Source organism: Tachysurus vachellii, chromosome 1 (assembly GCF_030014155.1).
Source record: "Tachysurus vachellii isolate PV-2020 chromosome 1, HZAU_Pvac_v1, whole genome shotgun sequence".
NCBI classification, from domain to species: domain Eukaryota; kingdom Metazoa; phylum Chordata; class Actinopteri; order Siluriformes; family Bagridae; genus Tachysurus; species Tachysurus vachellii.
This window is the reverse complement of record NC_083460.1, coordinates 22585474-22603839: the sequence shown is the minus strand read 5'-3', so window position 1 is coordinate 22603839 and position 18366 is coordinate 22585474. Positions and strand designations below refer to the sequence as shown.

General features: G+C 39.0%; 1 protein-coding gene across 2 annotated transcripts in view; it reads left to right on the top strand.

Moving 5' to 3' along the window:
• The window catches only part of vps13c (vacuolar protein sorting 13 homolog C), a 61736-nt gene that overhangs the window by 16496 nt on the left and 26874 nt on the right, over positions 1 to 18366 (top strand). For both annotated transcript variants that reach the window (XM_060877399.1, XM_060877400.1), the window contains exons 10-33: positions 2613 to 2670; positions 2932 to 3059; positions 3149 to 3255; positions 3344 to 3515; positions 3601 to 3663; positions 3756 to 3891; positions 4023 to 4117; positions 5052 to 5194; positions 5401 to 5593; positions 6524 to 6638; positions 6719 to 6855; positions 6944 to 7076; positions 7630 to 7747; positions 7872 to 8007; positions 9349 to 9430; positions 9540 to 9640; positions 9743 to 9896; positions 10442 to 10521; positions 10593 to 10652; positions 10751 to 10898; positions 12934 to 13050; positions 13217 to 13320; positions 13500 to 13667; positions 15300 to 15604. In XM_060877399.1, coding sequence (XP_060733382.1) covers positions 2613 to 2670; positions 2932 to 3059; positions 3149 to 3255; positions 3344 to 3515; positions 3601 to 3663; positions 3756 to 3891; positions 4023 to 4117; positions 5052 to 5194; positions 5401 to 5593; positions 6524 to 6638; positions 6719 to 6855; positions 6944 to 7076; positions 7630 to 7747; positions 7872 to 8007; positions 9349 to 9430; positions 9540 to 9640; positions 9743 to 9896; positions 10442 to 10521; positions 10593 to 10652; positions 10751 to 10898; positions 12934 to 13050; positions 13217 to 13320; positions 13500 to 13667; positions 15300 to 15604 — 3053 coding nt within the window. The remainder of the gene's footprint in view (positions 1 to 2612; positions 2671 to 2931; positions 3060 to 3148; positions 3256 to 3343; positions 3516 to 3600; positions 3664 to 3755; positions 3892 to 4022; positions 4118 to 5051; positions 5195 to 5400; positions 5594 to 6523; positions 6639 to 6718; positions 6856 to 6943; positions 7077 to 7629; positions 7748 to 7871; positions 8008 to 9348; positions 9431 to 9539; positions 9641 to 9742; positions 9897 to 10441; positions 10522 to 10592; positions 10653 to 10750; positions 10899 to 12933; positions 13051 to 13216; positions 13321 to 13499; positions 13668 to 15299; positions 15605 to 18366) is intronic.

Here is an 18366-nt window from a genome sequence, read left to right as displayed (position 1 = left end):
TGGGTCGCCGAGGCTCCCGCCTTCGACTGCCACCCAATCCACAATGCACCAGCCCCTTATGGTTTCTCCTGCAGGTGGTGGGCCCACAGGAGATCGGCCCCACGTCACTCCTTCGGGCTAAGCCCGGCCGGGCCCCGTGGGGTTAGACCCGGCCACCAGGCGCTCGCATGCGAGCACCAACCCCGGGCCTGGGTCCAGGGTGGGGCCCCGGTTGTGTGTGTGTGTGTATATATATATATATACGTATATATATATATATATATATATATATATATATATATATATATATATATATATATACATACATATATATATATATATATATATATGCTTAAAACATTCGGTGTGAAACCACGCATGGCCTCTAGGTCCAAGTTCCTGTCCATGTTTTTTGCCTCTTAAATACCACAAAGCATTCCAAATTAGACAGTAAAGGTTTGTTATGCCTGAGCTGTAGATTTTGAATCTTTTAGTTCTGAAAGTTAAGTTGCATGACTTAAAGGCAGTATTTTTGTATTATTATTACTATTTATTTTAATGTATGCCTTAGTTTTGATACTTTAAAAAAGTAATTTGAAAATAATTGATTTTTTTGTTTTTGCATCTCAGAAAAGGGTTCATTTAAAACCCAGAATGTTTGGCACTTAAATGTACTTAATTCTTCTCAGTCAACTTTGTCATTGTTCACAGTACAAGTACAGAAAATATTGTTGTATGCATTGTATACTATGCATTTAAAAAATAAAAGTTCATTTTTCTAAAAAAGGAAACCAATTAGTTATTCATTTTAAGAGACCCATCTTATTTTTTCTTGTATATTTAATATTGCTCTTTAATTAAGCAAAAATACATTTTATCAGATTACTCGATTAATCGATGAAATTTTTGGTAGAATACTCAATTACTAAAATATTCAATAGCTACACCCCCAATTATAAGTCTACGAAAATATACTTGAATAGTTCAACTTCAAGTATGATTAGAGTAAGAATAACTTGAGTTACTTTTTCATATTTCTGCAGGTATTATATTTCAAACAATGTTACTGTACTGTATCAGGTTTGTTTTTTTATATTACAGATGTATCTCAGTCTACCTCAGTTTTTATTTATTTATTTACAAAACACTGCACATATTTTAAAACACTTTATTCACCAGAAGGTGAACAGCTAGTGAACTTCCTAGCACTAAACTTGCACAAAATTCTTAGGTTTCTCTATGTTTATACTTAACACTTTGCGCTATTTTATTACACTTTATTAAGCATTTCTTACATTTTCTTTCATTTTGCACCTTAAATGTTAAGAGATAATTGTTAAGTGTTCATTGTGACTTTAGACTCATGTTTACATTTTAATTATTTGAGTTTTCCTGGTTGTTGACATTTCTGTCTTAATAACTGAGGGGATTACAATAAGAGGAAGGTTAAGTTTAAAATAAAAATGTTTAAATTTAATATATTTTTCTCCTGGTCCTTATTTTAAATAGGCCATAAAAAAGTTCAATAATTATCGATATCGACCGATATGAAACACTGATATCGTGATACAGTTTTCGGCCATATCGCCCAGCCCTAGTCTCCTAGTTAATACCACGACTGAGGTTCCCTTGAGCAAGGCACCGAACCTCCCCAACTGCTCCCCGGGCGCCTCAGCATAAATGTCTGCCCACTGCTCCAGGTGTGTGTTCACTGTGTGTGTGTTCACTGCTGTGTGTGTGCACTTTGGATGGGTTAAATGCAGAGAACAAATTCTCAGTATGGGTCACCATACTTAGCCATATGTCATGTCACTTTCACTTTCAGAATTAAACAGTGCTGCCACAGTACTGCTCTCCCCACAGACAAGCCATGACATTTCACTTATCCAGAGCAACTTATTTATTTAATGTAATTTTACTTTACTTTACTTTACTTTATTTATTGTCTAATCACACAACCCAAGTGCTCTTGCTACTGTACATAGCTTTTTTAACTAGTGCATTTATCAAACTCATCGAGTTTCCCCTGTTAGCATTTTAGCATAACCTGTGGTAACTCTAATTCATCTTGTTAGAGTTAGAGTTACACTATAAACATGAAATAACGTGAATGTTAAATGATATGAATAATTTTTGAGCTGTAATGTGCATTTTTGGCTAACTCTCATGCAGCTAGCTATGCTAACTATCAAAAAAAACTATAGTAAACACTGAGAAAAAGCCTGTAATGCGGTAAGAAAGGTCCAGAGTAATTTTACTGCCCTGTTTTATTTTGAGCATGAGGGTGTTAGCTAGTTAGCATTGTTCAATACTATCAAGCCAGAAGTATTTTTCTAAGCCTTACCTGGCTCTTGAAAAGATATAATGTGTTAGTTATATAAAGAAAAATGCTTAAACGGTTCAACTTGTTACACAGATTGTGTTTACACACCACTCCAGGAGCCATGGTGCTCCCGTTTAGCTCCTTTCCCTCCTGGCATTAATACTTTTGAAACCTTCTGATTTAAATAAGCCCCACTTGCTGTAGTGTGGATTATGGAGTCAAAATTGCAGTTTGTACAGTTTTTTTTTATTTCAACAAGAAACACAGTGATTCAGATTTAATTTAATTTCCGCTTCCTGATATTTTGCAGGACAAACTAAAAACAGGAATCAGCAGCAAAGATGAAGAACTGAAAGGCTATGAATACAGTATGTATCACGTGGTTAATGAAAATATGAACGAAAGCAAGTTTGATTTGCTGTTATTGTTTTAAATGATATTAAAAGAATTACTAATTGCTTGGAATTGAATATATTTTACTATACTCTTAGTAATACTGTACCAGACTGAATGCACAGTAGTTTATTACAAATACATTTTTCAGTCATGTTTTGTCAGCTGTGTGCATAATGTTGTGTGATTGTTAATATTACAGTATTGTAAATCACATGCAACTTTACACTTTACAGTTTTCAAACCCATTTTTGCTTCTGCCAAGATCTGCATCAACCCAAACGCTGACGTTGAGCTTCAATCACCGAAAGCGAAGGTGCACCTGGAGGTGCAGAACATAGCTATTGAAATTAGCAAGCCACAGGTATAATAGGTGCTTTAACGCGGTTACACCAAAAACAGTTGTTAACTTTCATCTTGTGTGTAGTTACGACTGAACACCATTTTTTTCAGTACCTTTCTGTGTTGGAGCTGTTAGAGTCGGTAGATTGCATGGTGAAAAATGCTCCATACAGGAAGTTCAGACCAGATGCTCCTCTAAACAAACATGCCAGACAGTGGTGAGTGAAGGGTGAACACTGGAAATACGTAGCCTGGTGTTTATTTAGTGAAATGAAGCTTTCTCCTGAAGTCTCTGTGGCTTTTCAGGTGGCAGTATAGCATCAACAGTGTGTTGGAGGTGCACATTCGGCGTTTTAACCAGATGTGGAGGTGGACTCATATCAAAGGACACAGGCAGAGACTTAAAGCATACAAGATGGCGTATAAAACCAAACTGACTCACAGCAAGCTCAAGGAAGACACCGAAAAACAGATCCTGGTATGGAAAGCATCCTCCATGAGGTTTCTGTGCAACGCGTGTTCACATTATTGCTTATTACATTGATGATTAATTTTTATTTTAGGAACTGGAGAAGGTTCTAGATGTGTTTAATATCACACTGGCCAGACAACAAGCACAGATGGAGGTATGAATAGATAACATGCACTGCAGAGTTTAAGATAAACTGGTTGTGTTTTTGAATTTCTGCTCTTTCCTGCCATTGCTTGTCTCTCTCAGGTGGTTCGGTCAGGTCAGACGCTCACGGCCAAAAAGGCAAAACAGAACCATGGTGGAGGTGGAATATTTGGTAGCTTCTTTGGAAGAAAAGAAAGAAAAAAGAAAGACCAGGAAGAGGAGGACAAAGAGCTAGAAAGTTGGTGCTTTAATTCAATTTTAATTTCCCTAGAACTAATAATGGAATAGTGCAAAAAAATCTTAGTATTTTATGTGTGTGTGTGTGTGTGTGTGTGTGTGTACATTTCTAAATGTGTTTCTCTAAAACAGGTATAGATGCTGTCATGACCACCGAAGAGAAGACCAAGTTATACACAGCCATTGGCTACAGTGACAATTCTCCCAACCTGGCCTTACCTAAAAACGTTCGTATCAGACATGCATGCCTTAAGTCATATAACTAGTGTCAAATCATTCAATTCCCGATTTTAACAATAGACAATGATCCCAAAGCAGAAATCTGGCTGGATGTCTGACTGCGATGTGTACATTGCAATAGAAAGCTGTATCTAGGGGTGAAAATGAATGATGAGATCTAGAACACAACCCAATAAAGTGGGTGGTGGGTCTGATCGTCGCTCTCATGTTGGTTTGCAAAATCTAGACACGTCGTTCACGAGAGAGTCAGTGATTCTGAACAAGTCACTACCTTATTGGTTGTTGGCAGACATTGAGTTATTCCTTGAGATGTAACTTGAGTTTGCTGCTGATGAGCCATCCCCTGCCAACTGCTCCCCGGGTGCCGCAGCATAAATGGCTGCCCACTGCTCCGGGTGTGTGTGTTCACTGCTGTGTGAATGCGCACTTTGGAGGGGTTAAACGCAGAGAACAAATTCTGAGTATGGGTCACCGTACTTAGCTGTATGTCACGTCACTTTCACTTTCACGTTTTCACTGCGTGTGTGTGTGTGAGATATTTCCTGCCAAAGCTAATGCTCTCATGGTAGTACTGAAGTGTGGCCTTCAGGTGATTTCACACATACACACACATATGCAAACATACATACTCACACACACCCAGTATACATACAAACATACATACACACACATATACACCCACACACATTGTGGGCCTTGTATTTGATACGTGGCTTAACTCTTTGGTGACCAAATTGCTATACTCAGTTTGGTTGGGATCTACAATAAAAAGTTCCTTGGCTAGTGATACATCTGTTACAGCTTATGTCAGTAATTTTTATATAAGAAACCTTGCAGGACTGCAGTAGCTGAATTAGTCAATTATTTTGGCATATTAGTGATTTGGTGTTCACTTTGCTTGCATTGTGTGTGTGTGTGTAGTACATAGCAATGATCATAAACTTCAAGCTCCTGCAAACATCAGTGACTGTGCGTGAGGAAGCCAGTGTTCCAGAGATTCTTAAAGTACAGATGATTGGCCTCAGCACCACCATCTCCCAAAGACCTGGAGCACAGGCTATAAAGTACGACAAACATTCCCACTCCCAAACATCTTGACTATCCAAACACATTTTTTTACAGATAAATCTCGTTTACATTTTAACATGATTGTAGCTTTAATTGTGTGTGTGTGTTGGTCAGCTTACTGTCAATCAGCATATAGCTTCAGAAGTCCAATGCTGTGTGTGTGTGTGTGTGTGTGTGTGTGTTTGTGTGTGTGTGTTGTTAGAGTGGAGGCCAGTCTTGAACACTGGTATGTAACCGGGCTGCAGCAGCAGGGTGTTACACCGTCTCTGATCGCGTCTGTGGGAAACTTAAACTCCTCTCTGTTAAGTGTGTTGTTTGAGCTTAATCCAGAGGACACTGCAGTGGATCAGCTGCTCCATGTCCATTCTCAACCTGTGGAGATCATCTATGATGCAGTGAGCAACACACACACACACACACACACATATTCTGTGCCCGAGATATCTACTAATTGATAATGGCTCTGATTTAAGTCATTTGTTTAAATAGAGAGTGTTGAACTTTACTTTTCAGATTAGATACTACATCAGATGCACAATTCATACAGGAAAGATGGTCCTGGAAAGTCTGACATGTTCTCCAATAAAACAATTATGACATTAGCTATTATATATCACAATTGCGTCTAAAACTCACGATCTTCTGATTTATTAGGTTTTGTTTATCTCGACTATTTTCTCACATTCTTCCTGTCACACCATCTCAAGCTCAGTCAGACTGGATGAGGAGCATCTGTGAACCTCTATCTTCAGCTCACTCTACAGATGTTCTATGTAGTTAGGAATAGGACTAGGACTTTGGCTGTAACACTCAAAGACATTTTCCATACTTGTCTCATAGGCACTCTAGCGTTGATTTAGCTGCATGCTTTGGGTTGTTGTCATGCTGAACGGTGAAAGATTACCTTCATTCGTCTGGTTTCTGTTTGGCTTCATTCGTCCTTCTCTCAATTCTCTCTCCAATTTGGTCACCTATTAATATACTTCCACTATCCAGCTCTCCTCTAATAAGACATGAACCAACCAAGGAAGTGTAACACACTGGGGGGAAAGTGCTCTCTGCCCTCTTGCTCAAACGTGAACCTGTGATTTGCTAATGCTGCTGTGATTGACAGGCGAGCACATGCCCCTCCCACCCTGCCAGTTTTGCTTATTGGCTCCTGATCATGGCTGAAGAATACTTTAGAAACATTGAGTGAATGTCATCCATGTTATCCAGTTCAATTCCTTAAAGGTCTGTGTCCAGTGGTGTTGATAATCTTTAAGGTGAATGTATTACATGTTTAAAAACAACTAAAGCACTGGTTTGTTTGTGTTTTTTGGTAGTTGACAATTAATAGCTTAGTAGAGTTCTTTAAAACGGCGAAGGGTGTGGACCTGGAAGTGATCACCTCAGCCACGCTCAGCAAACTGGAAGAGATAAAGGAGAAGACAGCCAGTGGTATGTAGTTCCTATTATCTTTAGACCTGATAATTAAAACCTATGAAGACTGATTTCCTAAACTGACTTTTCCGTTGTAGGTTTGTCTCATATTATCGAGACACGGAAGGTTCTGGATCTGAAGGTTGACCTGAAGCCATCCTACCTGCTGCTGCCCAAGTCAGGATTCTATCACAGCCAATCAGACCTCATCATCGTAGACTTTGGCAACCTGCAAGTGAGCATCAAACAAAAAAAAAATCCTTCTTTATGCTGCATATTTATGTATATTCATGGAGATTCATGGATTTTTGTGTGCGTCCCAGCTGAACAGCATATACCAGAGCAGTCCTGTACAAGCATCTGCTAGTTTCTCATCGCTGGAGGAGATCATGGACCGAGCATACGAGAGATTCTCATTGGAGTTACTCAGTGTGCAAGTCCTCTACAGCAAATCAGGTATATATACATATGTAAAAATACATAGTACGTAGTTGTCAAAAGCAGCGACTTTAGCTATAACTTATGGGAATGTGACGTTTTCTTCCTACTTTGAGCCAGAATAAAACAATAAAAAAAAAGCAATAAACAATAAAAAAATTAAAGCTCCTTGACTTGACTTGAAAGTTTGAGACGTCTAGTCTGGAGAATGAGCAAAGAAAATCAAAACACGTTAAACGAACGGCTTAATTTTTGTTGCTAAAAACAGGGTCACAATATCGTTTTTTGCGTCAATGCTCCTGCTTATGGTTAATGAATAAGTCCATATTTGTAATTGTATCCAGCTTGATAAATGAGATCTATTTTGTTATGGGGTTCTTTTTATAGCAAAGTTTGAAAAATTCAACAAATAAAGCACCACTGTGTTCACTGTGAATTCAGTGGTGCTTTAATCCTTAATTCACTAATCCTTTAGTATTTAGTCTCAGGGAAAAGTCTCTGGGTGTTTTTTTTTTTTCTTCTGTTATTTAGGACGTTTTGCATTTTCTGATGTGTGTTTCGCTTGTGTCAGGTGACCTGTGGAAAAGTGCTCGTATGCAGGGTTCATCCCAGCTTCACATCCTGCAGCGCATGGATTTCACTCTGGAGCTTGCTAAGTGTATGGTGGAGAAGGACATACGCATGCCTAGGTTTATTCTCACACTTAACCACACGTACATGCTCTCTCTTTGGTTTTTCTCCTTGTTTTTTTTTCTAATCCAGACGAGTGCTGTTTTTTTTTTTTGTTTTTTTTGTTTTTCTTTTTCTTTTTAGGTTTAAGGTCGTTGGGGAGCTGCCGTTACTGCATGTGAAGATTTCGGATCTGATGATGCAGGGCGTTGTGGAGCTGGTTGATAGTATTCCATTTCCTCATGCTTCTTCCACACCACCTTCCACCCCTACCAAGAAGGTCTCTCTCTTTCTCTCTCTCTCTTGCTCTCTCTTTCTTACTCCCTCCCTTACACACTCACATGCATAAACACACACCATGTATTCAGATAGAAAAATCAAAGACTTCTTCTAACTGGTGTTAAAAGTTCAGTTTGTGTTGAGTTGATATATTTCAATTAGAATTGTTTTGTTCCACTTTAAAAAACCGACATTGTCACAAAGTAGATGGATGTAGATTTAGATTCCAACTAAACAAGTGTCAGTGTCAAGGAGAAACCCCCTGAGGTGTCATGAGTAAGAAATACTTTGAGAAACCAGACTCAAAATTAAACCCCTGGAGCAGCTAGGGTTAGAGACCATCCTCAGGGACCCAGCAGCTTGGCAGTTTAGAGACTTGAACCCTGACCTTCTGATTAGTGACCCAGAGCCTTAACCACTAAGCCACCACTTCCCCATAGTATATATTGTGTACACATACTGGGGCTCTGGTAAAGACCTTGGTTCACTGAAGCACTTAAAAGCACCTTAAAAACTCTAGCAAATCTTATATAGCATATGAAATAAAGTTTATTACTTATATCAGTAATCATTTGAGAGCTGCAGCAACCATAACAAGCTACTTACATTAGTAGAGGAAGTTGGGTCTTCTGCCATTTTATTGGAGTTGAGAAGCTTTGGAAAATATGACGTTATTTCCAGTAAGACGATCTATGCTTCCTTGTTTTTGAGGTGCGTTGTGGGATTTTTAGCAGCAAAGGTTGGAAGGATTTGGTGTTTAAGAGAGAGACAGAGTTTAAAAAGGCTGACTTCCTGACTAGTAACCTGACTACTGAATTGGAGCGGCGATTGAGATGCGTCCACTGTTGTGTGGATGTTAAAAAGCACATGACCTGCTTTATTAACTGAGCAAAAGCTACACATAAATGCAATGTTGTTTACTTGAACTGCCTCGGAACAACTGTTGGTTTGAGAGAATCAATTACCCAAGACACTATTTTTTGGTATGGTGATATTGGGCCACCTCAGAGCTCCTGAGCTTTGTGTTGAATCCTGAGCTCAGGTTACTGTTTCTGCATGTTTCTTTGACGTTCTTCTAGGCTTCCTTTGGTTTCTCTTCCACTATCCAAAACAAAGAGACTGACTGAATAACTGATTCTAGTCAATAAAGTGTTTCTATACCTGTGTCTCTGTTCAGGGTGAATCCTCTTGCCTTATGTTACTGGAGTAGGCTGTGGATCCACCAAGAATGAAGCTGTCCAATTTTCTTTAACTGCAAACTGACATAAACCACAGAAATATGGTTGCACCTTATATATTATAATAATACTTTTTAAACAGTGTATTGTATATGTTTGTGCAGGCTATGTCCATATCGTTAGCAGACTCCAGGCCAAAGGTGCTGAGCATCGATCCAGCAGCATTACCGTACTCCATAGTCTCAGGTGAGATATTTTGGCTTCTCTGTTCAGTCTGATTACGTTTGGAAAAGACATGCTCCTAAATCAAGAACTGAAGAAAATATTGAACTATAAATTGTGTGTGCGTGTTCAGATTCTGACGAGGACATTGCTGAAAGGTATCTTAAGGAGGATGCCCAGAGATTAGCCTTGGAAGAACTAACAGATGTTCATTTTACATTTGAAATCAAAACAGTATGTGTTATTTTCTTTTTTTCCAAACAAATTTATTTTTAGTTTATTTAAAATTTTTCCGGTGCTTTTGAGTGTGTATCTGTGTTGCACTGATATGTTTAGGTGCTCTTGGAGCTCCTGTGTCAGGACGCTCAGGAAGGCACAGTCTTGGCTTTAAACGTGTCTCAGTTGGGTTGTGAAGGCAAGATGAGGACTTACGACCTCACAGTCAAGTCATACCTGCGCAAGATTAGGCTCGATTACTGTGGGATGAGAGGTAGAGTGTCAGCACACCTTTACACACACACACTTGCGGCACTTGTGATTCAAACTTTGCTGGCTGCGTATGCGATCATACACAGTATAACATGCATTATGTCATAAAAAAAGAATCACGTTCAGGAAAAAAATAAAATGAGTGAGTGAAGTGACATACAGCTAAGTACGGTGACCCATACTCAGAATTTGTTCTCTGCATTTAACCCATCCAAAGTGCACGCATACAGCAGTGAACACACACACACAGTGAACACACACCCGGAGCAGTGGGCAGCCATTTATGCTGCTGCGCCCGGGGAGCAGTTGGGGGGTTCGGAGCCTTGCTCAAGGGCACCTCAGTTGTGGTATTGCCAGCCCGAGACTCGAACCCACAACCTTAGGGTTAGGAGTCAAACTCTCTAACCATTAGGCCACGACTTCCCTCAGGAAGAACGGGACTACAACAAAGCTGGAATTAAATTTGATAAAACTATTAATAATATAATGTAAAATGTTATATAATTTGAATGTAATAGTTGTTCCTTTAATGTGTGTGTGTTTCAGATGCTCAGAATCAGCCCCTTCACCTAATTACCTCATCAGACAAACATGGATCTGATCTGCTGAAAATTGAGTACATTAAAGTAAGTAAACTCTCTCACGCTTGGATGTGTTAATGTATGTGTGTTCTTTACTGAAACTATGCTCCACATAGGCTGACATAAATGGACCCAGTTTCCAAAGCGTGTTTGACAACACAGAGCAGGTACTAAAGGTAAGCTGTTCAAACAAGCCTGTTATGGTTAAATAATTCATATTAATTCATCTGAATTTGCGCTCAAGCAAGATCATCCTTATTTTGTTCATGTGCAGGTGGAGTTTTCCTCACTGGAATTCCTTCTCCACACCAAAGCTTTGTTGTCTACCATTAACTACCTAAATAGAGCACTGCCAAGTTTCACATCTTCTAAAGAAAGAGACATCAAGAGACCAATGGATAAGGTTCCAACAGAGAGGACAGGTACACAATCACCCACACACACACACACACACACACACACACACACAAGAATTCATACACACACCATTCTACTAAGAGAGAGAGTCACATGAAAACCTGTTGCAAATACAGTCCAAGAGACTTAAATATTTGGACATTAACTAATAGTTAATTTGCTGTTTTAATAATAAATTTATTGAGGCAATACATCATTAGGCAAAAATAAAAACCCACTGGAGAAGTTGCTTCAACTACAAGTGATTTGAAAGTAAAGCCCCACTGGTGAGGACACCAAAAGACCAGAAGACACAAAAGACACTTGGTTTCTTCCCTGATAATGTTCTGTAGCTGTATTAGATTAAGCTCAGTTAGATTAAGGTCTGGTTATTGACTTGTGTCTTACAGAATATTCTACTTCTTCAACTTGAAAATGCCTTGAGTTTCAGTTTGTTGTTCATCTGCACTGCAGTGGTGCCCACCCCTTGGGGGGCGCCCCTGCTACACTGTGAAGCACCATTCAATGAGTTTGAAACGTGGTAAAAGCATGATCTGGAGCAGATCTTTCCCTTCTCTATACTCTTTTCTTCCCATCATTCTGTAACAAGTAGATTTTTTTGTCTCATCAGTCCATATGGTGTACAGGCTTTATAAGATTTTTTGGAAAACTGTCTGAATTTACTCTGGTGAAATCTTGTCTTGATTGTTGACTTTGACCTTTCTCCTCTAGAGTATTTTTGTTTGTTCTGTTGTGAAAACTAATGTGAAAGCCTGATCATTTCTTCATGAGAGGAAGAATTCTTCTGTCACGGTACTACCACAGTAGACCACATGACCTTTTGGTGTTCCCAGTGGTTCTTAAGCCATGGTTTAATACATAATGTCTATTTTGTTCAACGCAAGTCTTCCAGCGCTCTACAAGTGTCTGCTGGTTTCTGTTGTGCTGTAAAGATTTTTGTTTGACTCACCGTTGTTCGTTCCTTAATCCGGTTCAGCTTGGATTAGTGTTAATTTCGTCAGACGAGACGAGGCGAAATATGTTCGTCAACACCCTTTTTTTTTTCATGACTAAGACGAGACGATGACAAGACTGCACAACTGTCCAAAAACGCTGACTAAGACTAAATTAACATGCATTATTGTTGACGAAAAAAGACGAGGCAAAAACGTTTTGTATAAAATAAAAACTACGATAAAATCTCTCTTCATTTTCGTCTACAATTGTCTCTGCTTTTTCATCAGCTGTTACGTCTTTAAAATATTCAGAACGAGTTCGCGGCTTCGCGCTGTTTAGTGTGTGCGTAGAAAGAATTCGTCCACACGCCGCTCAAAAAAGCAGGCTCTTTTATTGTACAGTACATGACGGCTTATGTCCCGATGACCGGTCTTTGCATTACGATTAAAAGCAGTATTAATAAAGTAAAAAATGTGATGTTTATCAGTAATAATCTCAGTAATAATGTGTTATTTTAAAAAAGACTACAATTTTTTCACTAAAACTAGACTAAAATTAAAAGACTTTTAGTCGACTAAAACTTGACTAAGATACCTTGAGTTTTCTTTTGACTAAAACTAGACTAAAATGACGGGACTTTTAGTCGACTAAAACTTGACTAACAAAAAAAAGATATGTGAATGACTAAAACTAACAAGGACATTTGGCACAAGACTAAGACTAATTTAAAAATAGGTGACGAAATTAACACTAGCTTGGATAACATATTATAAGGTATATTGATGATCTGCTGCTGTGGTATAACATGCTTATGTGGTTCTGGTGCATTTATTTATACCTTGATGCAGATACCCAGTCTGTTTTTCCATAATGCTGGATGGGCACTTGTTTGGAGCAAAATCATACCTTGATAAAAGGAGGCTGTGGGGAGTACAAAGGACTTCCTGGCATGAAGTTCTCCACAAAAACACACTCACATCCATGGGATGTTTCATCTCTGTCACGTTTTCAGTTTAGAGTGTTAAGCTCAAGATGCCATGTTCAGCCCTGATAACAATTTAGTAATTGCATGGAATATTGAACGAGCTGACTGTCCTTTCTCAGTATCTACAGGTACAAAGGACTCAGGGGTGGTGAGCTTCAAGCTTTTTGCCATGCTGGGCTCCTTTGGAGTTACCATCTGTGATGACAGAAGTAGCATTGCAGATATCCAAATTCAAGGTACATGTTCAGTTCCAAAATCAGAATCCATGAACAATAAATAGCCTTTGTTCCAAGCGGTCCAGAGGTTCTGGGTTTGCACAGGTTTAAGGGTTTGTGCTGGTGTTTGATTAATGATTTTTTTTGTAGCCATAGTAATGACATTTATATGTTTGTTTTTCTCCAGGGATTGATGCCTCTCTGATCATTCAGGCCAAAGAAACTGAGGTGTTTGCTCGTCTGCGAAATGTCGCAGTGATGGACGTGGATACAAAAACCATACATAAAAAGGTGCGAAGTTTGTCAGCCAATCATCAAGTTTTTTACAAGCTTCTTTCTGTTTAAATTTACTGATGTTCATTATCTGTGAGTCAATTCTTTAACTTTATGTTCCTTACCTTTTTTCCTGATAAATGAATCGTAAGAATAAAAACAGGTAACAATGTGTTTGTGTGTTCTGTCACTACAAGGTGGTGTCTATTATGGGTGAGGAAGTATTTAGCTTCAAGCTGAGTCTGTATCCTGGATCCACAGAAGGAGAGGGTTACTCAGACACTTCAAAAGTAGACGGCAAAGTCACTCTGAGGCTAGGCTGCATCCAGATCGTCTACTTGCACAAGTTCCTTGTATCTCTTCTGGTGAGATGAGAAGAATTTTAGACACACACACACGCACAGACACACAGACACACACTGAACCACCGAAAATACCAAAGACCAGTTTTACCCACAAACAAATTAAAGCTTGTTGCAAAAAATCATTGCAGCGGTTGCCATACAGTTCTTGGTCAGACATTTGCCAGACAGTTCTTGGTTCTTGGTCTCAATGTCTGCTTTTTCCCTATTAAATTGAGCAAAACCAAAGCAAATTAGCAAAAGTAAAATATTTAAAAAGTGTATATCTTGGTATGTGTCATGTGATGGGTGTGTTCTGGGATTGCAGTACTTGTATTTTAAGATGGGTGTGTCCAGGGAGGTTGTGTCCTCAAATGGGTGTGTCCTGGCATGGGTGCTTGTCCTGAGATGGGTGCTTGTCCTGAGATGGGTGCGTGTCCTGAGATGGGTGTGTGTCATGGGATGGGTGTGTGTCCTGGCAAGTGTGTGTCCTAGTATGGATGTGTTCTGCGATGGGGTATTTTGGGATGGGAGTGTTTTGGGACCAGTGAGTGTCCTGGGTTTAGTGTGTTTTTGTATGGGTTTGTCCTGGGATGCGTGTGTTCTGGGATGCGTGTGTTCTGGAAAGGGGGTATTCTGAGATGGGTGGGGTTTGGTATGGATGTGTCTTGGGATGGTTGTGTCCTGGGATGCGTGTGTTCTGGGATGCGTGTTTTCTGGGATGGGTGAGGTTTTGTATGGGTGTGTTATGGGATGGATGTGTCCTGGGATGGGGTGTCCTGCAATAGGTTTGTCCAGGGATAGGTGTATTCTTTGACGGGTTTGTTGCAGGATGATTGTGTCCTGGTTGGGGATTGTCCCAGGACAGGTTTGTCATGGCACAGGTGTTTTCTGGGACGGGGTAATCTGAGATGGATTCATCCTGTGATAGGTGTGTCGTTAATAATTATATATTATTATTCTAATATTATTTGAATAAAATTGAGCTATAAAGTCAAAGAAAACCTTTAAAACAAAGTTTTAAGAAAACGTTCTAGAAAAGTTCTAAGTTTGAGAAAACATGCCTTTTTTCTTTTTCTTTTTCTTTCTACTTCTTGTCGTCACTGAATGTATTTTTTGTTTCCAGGACTCTTTTAGCTATCAGTACCCCCCTGCTGATGAGGTACAGAATGGGCATGGAGCATTTAAAAGCCATTTTCAGCTTTGCAGCTTCACTATTAATGTCCCTCACACCTTCCCTCCCAAAAGAACATTTTCAACTGTAAATTGTAGTATTACGTTTGGTATACACAATGCAATCTAATTCAGTAGATGTTAATCTAAATACTCTAAATTTAGTATCATACCACAAAGAATGCTTTTATGCTACATAGCAGTCTCTACATGCTTGGCAGATATTGCAGATATGCTATCATACATTCTCTTTCAAAAAAAACTAATAGAAAGTTGTCAAACCATCCCTGTTAGATTTTGCAACTCTCAGATATCAGAGCCTGACTACGGCATGATGTTTTCCCCCTAACCTGACCATCTCATTATAATCCTCTCCCTTTCACAGACCACCTCAAGCTGCCACTCAACCCCATAACTTCTACTTTCACACATCTATAAAAATGTGCTTTGAATGACTTGATAACTGTCTGTTATATTCTACAGACATTTGTGGATAACTTCCAGGCAGCCAAGAGGGCTATAAGCATTGCCACGGCCCAGGCAGCGGAGAAAGCAGCTGCCAGCGTCAAAGACTTCGCTCTGAAGAGTTTCAGACTGTCAATGGACATCAAACTGAAGGCTCCACTCATCATTATTCCTCAGTCTTCCATGTCCCACAATGCCTTTGTGGTGGATCTAGGTCTCATCACTATGAGCAACACCTTTTCTTTGACCCCAGCTAAAGGATTTCCGCTCCCAGCTGTAGTGGAGACCATGGATGTTAAGCTCACCCACCTTAAGTTATTAAGGTATTATTAAAATCTATTGGTTTAAAGATATATTTTAGGAAGTGAATTTGATTAAAAGATTATGATGGTTAATCTTATACACTTATATAATAGTCATTGGATTATACCTGTTAGATTGCTGTTTCTCCACAGTAACTCAGCATTAAAGCCTGGCAATTCATAATTGTGAATAACATCATGGTTTGAAATCTGTAAGAAAGATAGAATTTGTCGGTTGACGGTTAGATATAATAATAGTTACGTCAATGTTACAGGCTAATAGATTACTTCTGCTGCTCAGCTTGAATGAAACTGAATGTCAATTCATGAGAGAACCGACTGTTACACCCGTATTGGTTCTGACCTAATGGATTATATTGAAGCTTGTTTGATAATCCTGGGTCCAGCCTAACACATTACTTCATTGTAAATGCTACACTCATTATGTTCGTGGAAAGGTACAGTGCAATCAGAAAGTATTCAGACCCCCTTTACTAATTTCTCTTTTGTTATGCTGTTGCCTGAAACTACAAACGGTTCATATATTTTTTCATTATTCTGCACTCAGCACCCCATAATGACTGTGAAAACAGAATTGTAGAAGTTTGCAAATGTTTGAAAAAGGAAAATCTGAAATATCACATGTACATACGTATTTAGTCCCTTTGAAGCAATTCTTTAAGTTTAGCTTAGGTGCCTACCATTTCTCTTGATTGTTGCTGAGATATTTCTACACATTGATTGGAGTTCATCTGTGGAAAATGAAATTGATTGGACATGATTTGGAAAGGAACACACCTCTTTATAGAAGGCCTCACAGCTGACAGTGCATATCAGTGCAAAAACTCAAAAAAGTCAGGCGGTCAAAGGAACTGCCTGCAGAGCTTATGGACAAGATTGCTTCAAAAAGGGTTCTCAAGAACACATAATGGCCTCCATAATTCTCAAATGGATGTTTAGGCGAAACCAAGACTCTTCATCACCTGCCTAATACCATCCCAACAGTGAAGCACGGTGGTGGCAGCATCATACTGTGTGGGTGTTTTTCAGCCGCAGGACCTGGACCTGAACGTTTGTTCAGCGTTGATGGGAATGGATTAAAGCACAGAGATATTTTCAATAAAAACCAGCTTTCAGGACCTTCGACTGTGCTGAATGTTCACCTTACAAATGACCCTAAGCACACAGGTAAATCAATAGAGGTGTGGCTTCGGGACAGCTGTGAATGTCCTAAACTGGTCCAGCCAGAGACTGCAAAGAAGAATGGCAGAAAATTCCCCAATTCAGGTGTGCAAAGATTGTTGCATCATTCCCAAAAAGACCAGAGGCTCTAATTGCTGCCTTAGGTGCTTCAACTAAGTGCTGAGTAAAGGGTCTGAATACATAGGTACATTAGATATTTCATTGTTTTCTTTTTAATAAATTTACAGAATTTTAGATTATAGGTTATTATATAGAAAATTATAGAATTCTATTTTCACTTTGTTATTATGGGGTACTGAGTATAGATTAATGAGGAAAGACATGAATTTGAACGTTTGTAGTATCAGGCTGCAGTATAATGAAATTGAAAACAAAGGGTGAAGGGGGTCTGTATGCACTGTTTGTGGAAAGAAGGTAAGTTACACTCAGGCGTCGCACAACATAGAAACATATAACGCAAATTGACCAACATTGGATTGATGGGTATGTCTGCGTATCTGAATTATCTCCAGTAGGTTGTCCCTGTGGAAATATCCCAGTCAGTAACAGTTTGATTTAACCACATCACATCAGCCTTTGCTTTAATGATCTCTAAATGTGTTTTGAATTGACATTGTTTTACCCAGTAATCATGTGTTTTTCCACAACAAAGCTCTTTGTACTTATTGATATGTTATTTGTGTCCTTTTCTCTTGGATGTCCATTTCCACATGGAAAGTAACTTGTATTGTTTGCTTGCTCTCAGCTAGGATCTAAAGCTTGTTCTCATATTTCCTTACCTGCTTTTGCATGCAGCTCATGACTGTATGTTGCTGCAGCATGTTGGTTTGAAATTTTACAGGCATTTAACACCTTCATTCAGAACTGGGGATTGCATCCATCTGTCTCATCCAATCCATCTTTACTAGTTTGCATACAGACTAAACTAACACCAAATCGCTTCCACTTCTGACTGTTTGGGTGCAAGTCTATTTCTAAGCCATTTCTTTTCTAAAAGAAAAAAAATTCAACAGCTCTCTTAACTTTGGGGTGATGAAGGGTTTGCCCACCATCAGTTATGTACACATAAAATACTTATTAAAGGTTATTGCTATATGCAGCAGGTAGTCGCTGAATTAAGTTTAAAACAGTTAGAAGTCTTAAAGAAAGATCAATACCATATAAAATGATTGGGACCTTTCATGAAAATGAGCAAAAGCAAAAACGCTTTATATATAAAATAGCACATGCAATATGTAACACTGTATAGTTGTATTTACTAAAACAGAAGAACATTTTTGAAGAATATTGTTGGCATTTGGTTTTATTTTAGTGTTGAAGGTTCTCTCATTTTTCCACATTAAAAAAATAGGATTTGTTCATTAATGAAAGTTTTGTGTTGAGGATTTCATGGTGACAATAGGCTGAGAAGGTCTGCTTGGACTTCTCCTTACCTGGCCATGAATTTCAGCTTTTTATGGCAAAGGCCCAGATGTTTACAGGCCAGGTGTTCCATATAATATCTCCAGAGGGTCAGCCCCAGGATCTTCAGCCATTGGGGTGTGCCTGAGGTGATTAGGGCCCATCCTTGTAAGGTGTCT